At 36.0% G+C, this 12,093-nt stretch overlaps 1 protein-coding gene across 16 annotated transcripts in view; it reads right to left on the minus strand.

The window, feature by feature from the left end:
• SPATA17 (spermatogenesis associated 17) overlaps positions 1–12,093 on the minus strand; it is a 307,877-nt gene that overhangs the window by 267,380 nt on the left and 28,404 nt on the right. For 10 of the 16 annotated variants that reach the window (XR_014054082.1, XR_014054083.1, XM_081491687.1 and 7 more), the window contains exons 2-3: positions 10,469–10,558; positions 8,500–8,581 (exon numbers count right to left, since the gene is read on the minus strand). Coding sequence is in view for 14 of the 16 variants with exons in the window: in XM_081491687.1 (XP_081347813.1) it covers positions 8,500–8,581; positions 10,469–10,558 (172 nt within the window). In the remaining 2 variants the exon portion in view is untranslated. The remainder of the gene's footprint in view (positions 1–8,499; positions 8,582–10,468; positions 10,559–12,093) is intronic. The other 6 variants (XM_081491699.1, XM_081491696.1, XM_081491694.1 and 3 more) reach the window with 1 other exon arrangement.

A 12,093-nucleotide genomic window follows, 5' to 3' on the forward strand; every position in this document is an offset into this window, starting at 1 on the left:
CTACGGAGCCACAAACAGTTGAACACAACTGAAGCGACTTAGCATGAATGGTAAAAGGAAATTGAAAAGGATAACAAGATGTATAGGATACAAGATGTCCTGTATAGGTTATATTGGTGAATTCACTCAGATAACACTCAAAGTGCTAGCTTTCCAAAAGAGACAGATGATACATTTCAACATTATTCTGGTACTATCATCTACAGAAATGACTGTCTTCACTTCACCATTTCACCATTTATGAAACAAAACAAGGAGTGGTAAGGACAAGCTACTTAGAACATTATACAGTTGAAAACAAGAAGGGGACCAAAACAGTAGGACCATTTGAATACCCAATGGGAAGAGCAGGTTGCAGTGAAACCACAGCAGGAATCCAGCAGGCCTGCAGCGCACATGTACTAAGCACACACACCAGGGGACTAGAAATCCACTGTTAATGAAAAACAAGAGTCAGAGCGCATCCTTATGAACAGGGAAGGTTTTCAAGGTTATGAATCAATAGTCCTCAGTTCTTCAGATGGACAAATTTGGGTGATGTTGCTAGATACAGCATTATAAAAGTCAGCAGGAAGACCAGAAATGGAGGTCGAAAATTAAAATAAACAAAAATAGCTGTCATCCAGGAAGGAAAAAGGAATCAAATCACAAAGGAAAACTGGAATGGTTCTGTTATCTCGGGTTAGTGAGGGAATGATAATGGAGAATGCATAACACTTCAGGACTGGATAAGTCAGCTGGTGTTGCTTTGAAAAGTATTTAAAAGCTGGATGGAAATATTTTGGTATAGTAGAATTTTAAGGTTCTGTCTAAAAATACAGAACCTATCTAAAATAGAGATCCTAGGACTTCTGACTTTCCACGATTTACTTTCCGTTTGACCTTTGCCACATGTGAGACTGTTGATAACTCCAAGATTTCTAACAGTTTTCTCCTTTGGTTCCTGTGATATTGTGTCTCTGCTTTTCTGTTTATTATCTACCTATAATTCCCTTCCTGTACCTAAATCCTACTAATGCATTCCATAAGCCTCAATTCTTGGCCCTCTGCTCTACCATTCAGATACTTTTCCATCAGGTAGAAAATCCTGCCATCTTATACTGATGGCTCTAAAACCTTTATCTCCAGTTCTGACTCCTCAGCTAAAAGTTCTCTTTAATAAGCATTTGTTCAGTGCTAATTACAATGTGCCAGCCACTCTGCTGAGAGATAGCAAAGTCGCCTTACAAGATACCACCACATGGAGGTGTCCTAACATCATCACAGACTCAAAATCTCAGAATTTCATTTTGTGAAAGCTTCACTGAATGTCCAACTCAGAATGTTTTCTTATCAACACCCATGCTTTTGTTGTCATTACAACCATTAATCAGCTTTGCTGAGAAAAACAAAAAAGAATGCAGCTATCTCAGTAGCTTATAAAACAAAATGCTCATTTCTCATTCACATTACCTGTGGGCTAAGCTTCCCTGTGGCTATGGTCCACAACACATGGCTTAGCCCAAAACCAATGCAATGAGGAGGAATCCATTCCTTTACAAGGAAGGGGGTAGGGAAGAATTTTTGGCACACATGAATACCAACCACCTACTATGTTGGCCATAGTGAGGTCTCCAACTTATATCCCTATGAGTTATTAATTTTTCCAGTTAGCAAAAGATTCTGCAGGTTTTCTATGTAACATTTACTGTGATCGTTTGAGATACAATAACTAGAACAGTCATTGCCTCTCAGGAGGCCCCAGTCAAATGAGACATGTCAGTAAACAAATGGATCACAGTGACACAAATACCTACAGGAGCAAAGCATGAGGAAGGCACACCTGATGTCTTCCGCCTCCTACCATTCCACGCTCAACCTCAGGAGATCAGGGAAGGTCAATCTTTAAGTAAAGTCTTGAGGCATGAGTAGGCATTCAGGAAGCAGGTCAGAGTGAAGAAGGGCATCCAGGCAAAGTAAATAGCATTTTCAAGAAGCCTATAGGGCACAGCATATCTTAGCAACAGCAAATGGTTTATTTACAATGTTGTGTTAGTTTTAGGTGTGCAGCAAGGTGCATCAGGTATGCATACCCATATATCCACTCTTTGTTTAGATTCTTTTTCCCATAAATAGGTTATTACAGAGTATTGAGTAGAGTTCTCTGTGCTATACAGTAGGTTCTTAATAATTATCTCTTTTATATACAGTAGTGAATAAAGCATATTTATACAGGTGTCGGAGAAGGCAATGGCACCCCACTCCAGTACTCTTGCCTGGAAAATCCCATGGACGGAGAAGCCTGGTAGGCTGCAGTCCATGGGGTCGCGAGAGTCGGACACGACTGAGCGACTTCACTTTCACTTTTCCCTTTCATGCATTGGAGAAGGAAATGGCAACCCACTTGAGTGTTCTTGCCTGGAGAATCCCAGGGACGGGAGAGTCTGGTGGGTTGCCGTCTATGGGGTCGCACAGAGTCGGACACGACTGAAGTGACTTAGCAGCAACTTAGCAGCAGCATACAGGTGTAGCAAGAAGTAAGGTTAGATAAGAAGGGATCATAAGACAATGAAAATCCACCATGTCATGTTGAAGAGTGCAAATTTTACACTGTGTGCTATGGCGAGGAATGTAGGCGTGGGAGTAAAATTACTCTTGATTCCTAGTTTAGGTAGGAATCAAGAAACTTTTCTGAAGGGCAATGCCAAGTAGTTGATGACTGAAAGGAGACAGAAGGTGGGGAAAAGAGTGTGGCGAGGAATCGAGAATGAGTTTGGATTTCTGGCTGAATGGTTGTGCCATTTACTTGAATAAGGGTGTACAGAAGGAGGAACAGCTTTGGGGTGCCTCAGGGATCTCCAGAAAAAATTTTTTAGAAGGTAGGTAGCATATGGATCTACAGGGATCAGAAACTGGGAAGCTTAGTCCCATCTTTTAAACTCCTTGAGTCTCCGTGTCTTCATCTATAAAAAGAAGATAGAACACCTGCATTTTCTACTTGACAGACTATTACTGGAAACTATGAAGCAATGAGTGTAAAACATGTTTTTAAACAAGAAAGGCCCTTAAAAGTGTAGGAAATTATTTGATAAAAGTCACATTCAGCTCCTTACCAATGTTCTGCTAGTCCTCAACCTCTCTCCAGCCACCTAAATCAACATCCTCACCATTTCCTGTTACACCACACACATTCCCAGTTTCAAACCTTCATTCATGTGGTTCCTAATTGAAATGTCCTTTCCTCTCCCTAGGCTATAGTCTCCTGATCCCCAGAGGTTCAGCATAAGTCTGACCACTTTGACCTTCAGAGATCACATTAACTTCCTACCTGAGTGCTTATTATCTGTCTGTGTGTGTTTGGTGGGGGAGTACCTTTTAAATTGACGTGCCTTTTTAATTAATTTTCTGTATTTAATAGATAATATATTCACACTGTTTAAAATTCAAAACCTACCAAAGGGTTTACAGTAAAAAGTCTATTTCTTATGCTTATTCCTCAAGTACTCAGTTCTCTTCTCCTCCAGGCAATTAATATCATTTTCTTGTGATCCTTCCTCAGAAAAGCAAATTAAAATCAGTGGCTTTCAGATCATGCTCTGCTGGCTCAGATGACAACAGAGGCCACAAGGAAAGCAGTTCTGTTCCCAGTTTCCAAAATAGCTGTACTGTTAGCACCTGTTTTTAGCATATGGGGATTAAAAAGTTTGCTAAATTTTAGTCAAGGGGGAGTTCTATTACAAAAGTTTTAAAATCACTCACTATACCATTCATTTTATAACCTAATATATACTATATGGCATTATCATTCTTATTGTATGCAGCTGTTAGGCAAAAAAAAAAAAAAATACGCAGAATAAATTTGAAAATGGTGGTTTAAAGATAGCTACTATAGGACTATAGGTATGACAATGTATACTAGTGTCCGTGACAGGATAATTAACATAGATTCGAACACTATCCTTAATTCATGCGCCATTCCCAACTCATGAGATTAGCAGGTCCTTTTATGCATTTTTGCTTCATTCAGTTTATATGTGACTGCCCATCTCCAGCTTTGCTCCCCTAAAACCTGAGCTCTGAGAAATCATACTGAGGGAGTGGGGGACATTAATTGGAGAAAAGTGGGCAGAAAAAGAGAAATAATGAAGAAAATATTCCACATGCCTGGGAAAGAGTGGGACATTAGCTTTTTGTAATAATACAACATTTGGCATTCCTTTTGCTCCTGAAAAAGTGAAAGAAATTGTTAGTTGTTCAGTCATGTCCAACTCTTTGTGACCCCATGGACTGTAGCCCGCCAGGTTCCACTGTCCATGAGATTATCCAGGCAAGAACCCTGGAGTGGGGTGCCATTCCCTCCTCCAGGGTATCTTCCTGATCCAGGTATCAAACCTGGGTCTCCTGCACAGCAGGCAGATTCTTTACCATCTGAGCCACCAGGGAAGTCTGGGATGTGGCTAAAACTCTAGGGATAAACTTGGTGGCATCTGTGGAGGAAACGGATTCTGAATACCAGGGAAGATACCAGCTCTGGCAAAAATTCCCTTCCCTTTATGTGGCGGAACTGTCAGGGAGTCCTTGAAGGATGTATCCTGAAGGACTGAACACATGAGCTTAGACAATAGATACCTTATGAATGAAGATTGGACAAAGGTGAGGATTTTTGCTCTGGAGGCACTACTCAAGTCTCACAAGACCTCTGTATAAACCTGAGAAGGGAAATCTCCAATCATGATTGAGACTGAACTGCCTACCTCTCCATGTAAGGGTTTTGGAATCAAATCAAATTGGTTTGAACTTTTCTCCACTTATCACTAACAATGTATCCTTGAGGAAGTAACCATCTCTGAGCCTAAAACTATAAAATGGTGATAATATTCACAGGACTGGCATAGACTTTAGTTGGTATTATTGTTGTTGTTTAATTGCTAAGTCATGTCTGACTCTTGGGACCCCATGGACTTTAGCGTGCTAGGCGCCTCTTCCATGGGATTTTCCAGGCAAGAATACTGGAGTGGCTTACCATTTCCTTCTCCCGGGGATCTTTCTGACCCAGGGATCGAACCCATGTCTCCTGGTTGGCAGGTGGATTCTTTACCACTGAGCCACCTGGGGAGCCCTTAGTTGGTATACATGTTAAGTATATAAAATGCTTAGTACAATATTTAACTCTCACTAGTCAGCCAGTAAATGGCAGCTATTTTAATCTCATTCAGTAATTATATGCCGAGATCAGATTTTGTTATTTACTGAGATCTTTATGTTAGGTACTATGCACACAATGGTGAAAATAGATAAATAAATAAAATAGATGTGTTCAAAAACATGTACAGATTAACAGATTTAAAAACCATCAAGAACCAATTTAACCGAGGAAAATCTCCATTTTTTTTCAAGAACCCAAAGATAATTAGATCCAAATCTGGAGACTAACTTGGTGATCATGCTGAGTGACATTCTTTGTGATCCAGTCGAGACCCTAAAGTAGTAACAAAACAAATTTTCTTGGGTGGCTCATTACTTGAACTTTTAAAGTTATTTTTTTAAGCAACTCCAATATCATTAGAACAAACGTAGATTCCAAAGTTGAGTATTTTGACAATAGTCACTGAAATGTATACATTTTCATATGCTTGATTAAAAGGAGGTGTCAATCATTCATAACCATCTGGATGGTGACTTGTGAGTAGAAATAGCAGCATGAAAGTTAAGTTGGTAATGTTCATGGAATTCCATATGCGTAAGTATACTCTACAGTCTTGTCTACACAAAGACATCGATCTCATGATGAATAATAATAAATAATGAGGCTAAAGATGCTCATTATTCCATAGAAAACAACTTAATTTTTGATCATTCTGTTTAAGTAATCTGAGTCTATTAAAAATTGACTTGCAGGCACTCCTACTCACCAAATCTGGGAAAATTTGAGCAGCAAACCAATTAGTGATAATTTATTATAATCCATTAAACAAAATAGGAACTCACAAGTTAAAACTGTTATAAATAAATGAATGAATGAATAAAGAGGAAAAAGGCTCTTTCTTATACGAAAATGCTAACAAGAAAATGTAGAAGAAATGACAAGGTTAGGAAAATCACTATTTGACAAATATAATAATTCTTACTCTAGTAAGAATCATAATGACATGGTAAACCTAGAATAAAAAATTTTGGCGATGAAGAAGATATATACCCAGTTTTAAAACACTGCCTCATAAGACAAAAACAGCACGTCTAAAAGTGTGAGAGATATCACCTTAAATTATCAAATTTAGCATCAACTGCCATGAGACAAACTGACAGAATATGGTTCCTAATACGATGTATTGACATGTATTGTAATATAAAATGTATAACTTCACTATAACAATGAAGAAACATAAACCAAAACTAAGGAATAATATAAAAAATAATTATTCTATACTCTTCAAGAATAAAGGTCATGAAAAGCATAGATAGACCAAACACATTAAAGGTAACTAAAGAGAAACAACAACTAAATACAATGTGAAACACTGGTTTATACCCTGGAAAAGATGTGTTTGCTATAAGTTAAAGTATTGGGACAAGCAGTGAAATATGAATAGAATCCAAAGAACAGACAATTGATTTGTATAGATGTCAGTTTCCTGATTCTTATCATTTTAATATGGTTATGTAGAAAATATCCACTGATGAATTGAGATGTAAGGGGCACTTTGTATAACTTAGTCTAAATGATTCAAAATAGCAGTGGAAAAAAAAACCCACAAAAATACATATAAAGAGGTAAAAGAAAATTATATAGTACATTTGTTCACTTGAGTGAAGAACTCTGAGTTAAGAATATAGGAGAATTCCTTGTTCTATTTTTGCAACATTTCTATAAATTTGAAATTATTTCAAAATTTAAAAATCACTTTTTAAGTAACCTTACAATGATGTAAGAGATTAGTGTTCTAGACAAGAAAATCCATGCTAACAATTCATGAAATTAATGAAATATACTTTCTTTGTTTCAGACATGTAAGTGAGCTATTCAGCCAGGTAAATTAAAAGAATAAACTTTTCCTTGGTATTAGTGGATTCTTAAAATCTTAAGTGACATATATTAATTAACTGGGAACATGTAGTATTAAACAGGAACTTAACTCAGCAGAATCATGATATTTAGAGAATCTATAACTAAAATAGGTTCCTCTGTAGGGACATCAGATCTACTCTATAAAAACATCCAGTGATTTTAAACCTAGCTGTGAGAGAGATCCAATACTTGTAAAAATTTGTGCCAGCATCTTAAAAAAAAAATACTTCCTTAAATCTAAAGTATTAGGCTCTTCCTCTAAACAGTCCCTTTATTTTATTAACATGTTTTACAATTTTCTTACCAAAGGTGAATACATTATTTTTTTAACTTTTAACTGGAGGATAATTGCTTTACAACGTTTTGTTAGCTTTTCCCATACATCAACATGAATCAGCCATAGGTATACATATGCCTGGCGTGCTGCAGTTCATGGGGTCACAAAGAGATGGACATGACTCAGTGACTGAACAATAACAATACATATGTTTCCTCCCTCTTATTATTTAGTTGTCTACTTATTTCTTTTCTCCCTCTATATCTTTTAACTTCATTTAAATGCCTCTAATAAAGAATAAATTAAGAACAAATTTAAACTATTATAGTAGAAAGCATAACAAATCAGAAAATTAGTGAAGTAGGAGAATGATTAGAAACCTCCTCATTTTATAGCAAAAAATTACTTTTTCCTAATTTCTAAACTCTCTTAACTGAAGTATAAGTTGGCATGTTATCTCATACTTCTGCAAGTCTATTGATGGATATAGAGGACTGTGTTATGCTACATTTATTAAGGTAAATCTTCAAAATCTCCCAAGAGTCAACTAAAGGGGATGATAAGTAGCACAGAGAGAAACTGCCTCACATTTTTCCTTTGTAGAATTAATTTGGGGCACTTTAACCAATGTTTACTAACTCTTTGGTGAGCCAGAGATTAGTCTAAATGTTGGTGGACCAAAAATGAACAAGCTACAATGCTTACTCTGAAAAATCTCACCATCTTTCACTTTTCACTTTCATGCATTGGAGAAGGAAAATGGCAACCCACTCCAGTGTTCTTGCCTGCAGAATCCCAGGGGTGAAGAAGCCTGGTGGGCTGCTGTCTATGGGGTCACACAGAGTCGGACACAACTGAAGTGACTTAGCAGAAGCAGCAGCAGAAAATGGAAAGAATCTTCAACAAATAAGTACATACAAATACATATGCTGTAAAGAGTACTTTAACAAAAATAAAATATCTGATATAGTTTGGGTACAAAGAAGTTAGTCATCAATTCTTCATGGAAAAATCAGGAACGACTTCTCAAAAGTCTCATTCTAAAAATTAAGCTCAATTTTGTTCTCATATAAATATTATCAATAACTCTAAAACTACTATAAATGTGGCTGATGTGAATAAGTTCAATAAGTTATATAATTGAAATGCTAACATATATAAATTTCATAATATTTACCTTCACAATTACTTGATATTGTTGTCTGCCTAAGTAACCTCTCCATTGTTTCTGAATAATTGTTGCTACTCGGTGTAAATACCTAGGTAGAAAATATGCTTATTAGTATGCTTTCATTGAAACAATGATATATTTTCAATTTCTGCCTAGAACATTCTTTTCCACATATTCAAGAAATTCAAAGCCAAGTTTATGCGTACTTTTAAAGACAGTATGGAGGTTCCCCAAAAAACTAAAAATATAACTACCATAAGATCCAGCAATCCATTCCTGGGTATATATCTGAAGAAAACAACAACACTAATTTAAAAAGATACATGCATCCTAATATTCATAGCAGTATTATTTACAATTACCAAGCTATGGAAGCAACCTATGTGTTCATCAAAAGATGACTGGATAGGGAAGATACTATGTATTTTACATACACACACACACACACACACACTAGAATATTGCTCAGCTATAAAAAAGAATGAAATTTTGCCATTTTCAACAACATGGGTGGAATTGGAGAGTATTACGCTTAGGGAAACTAGTAAGACAGAGAAAGCCAAATACTATATATTATCACTTATAAGTAGTATCTAAAAAATAAAACAAGCTAGTGAAAATTAAAAATAAAAGCAAAAAAAAGAATTTCAGACATAGAGAGTGAACTAATAGTTATCAGTGGGGAGAGGGAAAAGGGGGAAATAGACAGCGGTAGGGAATTAAGAGGTAATACTATGTATAAAATAAATAAGCTACAGAGATATACTACAGCACAGAGAATATACCCAATGTTTTATAACTACGTGCTGTGCTTAGTTGTTCAGTTGTGTACAACTCTTTGCAAACCCATGCACTGAAGCCCTCCAGGCTCTTTTGTCCATAGGATTCTCCAGACAAGAATACTAAAATGGGATGCCATGCCCTCCTCCAAGGGATCTTCCCAACCCAGGGATCGAATCCAGCTTTCCCACATTGCAGGCAGATTCTTTACCTTCTAAGCCACCAGGATGGAATATAATCTATAAAAATTTTGCATCACTATGAAACTAATAGAGTAAATTACTTCAAAGAATAAATCAAAAGTAAATTAAGAAGAATACAATGAAAGACTATAAAATAGGTCACTGTGACATGTTGAGAAATAAGCCAGGCACTATTGATGGGAATCACTACAAGTACTTTGAAATAAGTCTTGAAGTCAAGAAACACTTTCCTTTTTCATACTCATGTTACTCAGTCTATCCCAAGTAATGTCATTTTAGTCTGTTGAATTAAAAAATACTCTGCTGCCATGTTCCTATTTGGCATAGTGGCCAAAAGAGAAATCTCATCTTCCTGCTTTTATTTCCATGTCTGGCTCCCACTAGTTAATATAAGAAAGACTAAAGTATAACCCCCAGCTCACCAGTTGACTTATAAAGGACAAGTCATATTCTTTTTCCGCCTCATCAAGGGCAATATTTTTCAGAATTGATGAGAAACTGAAGGAAATTTGAGCACTGAAGAAAAAGTGGAAACAGTTAAGATAGGGATCAACTGTGGTCTCTCTGTAATCAGAATGGTATCATTTTGGCACTATTTGTCCTTATTTACCAACATGTTGGAGAGGATTGGAATAGCTTCTGTTTTGTTTCATTTTGCTCTGTTTTTCTTTTTTACCAGTCAATAAATTCATTGCTATAAAAATATAGGTTCAGTCATTTGTCACATCCTATGGAACCTGCAGAAAATAATCTGATCAAATATACTTATAACATTGATACTTTTCCAGAGATATGGTCAATATCATTCAGTATTTTGATACATAAGAAACAAGGAGCAAAAAGAGCTATGCCTTTAAAGGACATCATATAAGTTATTAACTTCATTACAAGTAAAAAAAATATTTTCAATGAGAACTACATGAATAAATTACATTTTCTAAGGAGTATATTTTTATGGTGTATCTGAGGTTTCCATGGCAAAATCAATATACCTGATATATGCCCGAACTTGACATCCTCGAAACCAGCTCTGGATTTTAATTGCTGCATCGTTCTCCTTTTTTCGAAATATATCCACAACACTAAAAACAAATTTTTTAAAGCATTTCATTAGTAACTAATATAATTCTAAAGCAAATCAACCTGTTAAACTTAATTTTTAATTTCTTCCAAAAGGATAATTATAATTCAAATGTTATTTTAAATGAAATTAAAATGCTAAATTGGAGAAGGAAATGGCAACGCACTCTAGTATTCTTGCCTGGAGAATCCCATGGACAGTGAAGCTTAGTGGCCTATAGTCCATGGAGTCGCAAAGAGTCGGACACAACTGAAGCTACTTAGTACAAAATGCTAAATAAAGAAAATATTTCAGAAACGATGAGCTATGTTTAAAAAATTAACCTTTCTCTGAGAGGCCATGTGCTTTCAATAGCTTTACTTGTTTAATTTTTATAATTATCTATTTGCACCTAATTAATTTGCCAGTGGTGTTTATAAAGAAATTTAGAAAGCAATGTGCTATTTTGTCATTATTTTTAAACATAATTATTTGAATTTATTTTTTTAAATGCCACTACACATATCATGCAAGATTAAAATCCTCACATATTTCACTCACTGCATCAGTTAAATGAATTGCCTTTAAGTAAAATGAATCCATCATTTTGCCTGTTCTGGATAGAGTTCTGAGAAGGTCTACTTCAATTAGGGAGCCAGAGGGCAGGGTCATAGGCCTCATAAAGAGACAAGAAATTCAGTCTTTAGATTTTACTGACTTACAAGGAATAAAAAGGTTTACTCAAGACAGGTCTCCATCTTGATTTTTTCGGTTGTTACAGTTCTCTCCCCATCCCCATTTGATAAGGTCCTATTGCTTATGGAAATTATTATGAAACACAGAGTAATTCCTCTCTTGTAACACTGGCTGGCAAAAACTTAGCACTCTCTGTCTACTGAATAAACAGAGAATTGCTAATCATTTACTTTTCACTTTTTAAAAAATTCCCTCAAAAATTCTCTCAAGATTATTTTTTGTTTTCATTGCTAGATTACATATATAGATTTCATTGAAAGTGACAGTGTTAATCGCTCAGTCATGTATGACTGTTTGCAACCCCATGGACTGTAGCTCACCAGGCTCCTCTGTCCATGGGATTGTCCAGGCAAGAATACTGCAGTGGGTAGCCATTCCCTTCTCCAGGGGATCTTCCCGACCCAGGGATCGAACCTGGGTCTGCTGCATTGCAGGCAGATTCTTTACCATCTGAGCCACCAGAGAAGCCCAATAAATTTAGACAATTAGAACAAAAACAGAATGGAAAAAAGGATACTTCAAACAATACTATGAAGTTGACTGAGAAAGAAAATGGCAATTAAACCATCAGTGACAAAGAGTTAAAGAAACAAGCAGAAGGATTATCTATCTACTAGATAACCAGGAAATAGAGTTATCTAGCAAGCCTAATTGAAAAGGATTTACAAAAGCAGAGAGAGGAACAAAAATTATGCATCAAGTCAGTGACCCAGATGTTGAAAATAGTAGTGAAAAATCATACAAATCAGTATAAGGGTTAGTAGAAGTAAAGCATAAGCTGTAAAACCTACACAAGAGAAT

Source organism: Giraffa tippelskirchi, chromosome 5 (assembly GCF_054371585.1).
Source record: "Giraffa tippelskirchi isolate mGirTip1 chromosome 5, T2T-mGirTip1v1.2.pri, whole genome shotgun sequence".
Lineage (NCBI taxonomy): Eukaryota > Metazoa > Chordata > Mammalia > Artiodactyla > Giraffidae > Giraffa > Giraffa tippelskirchi.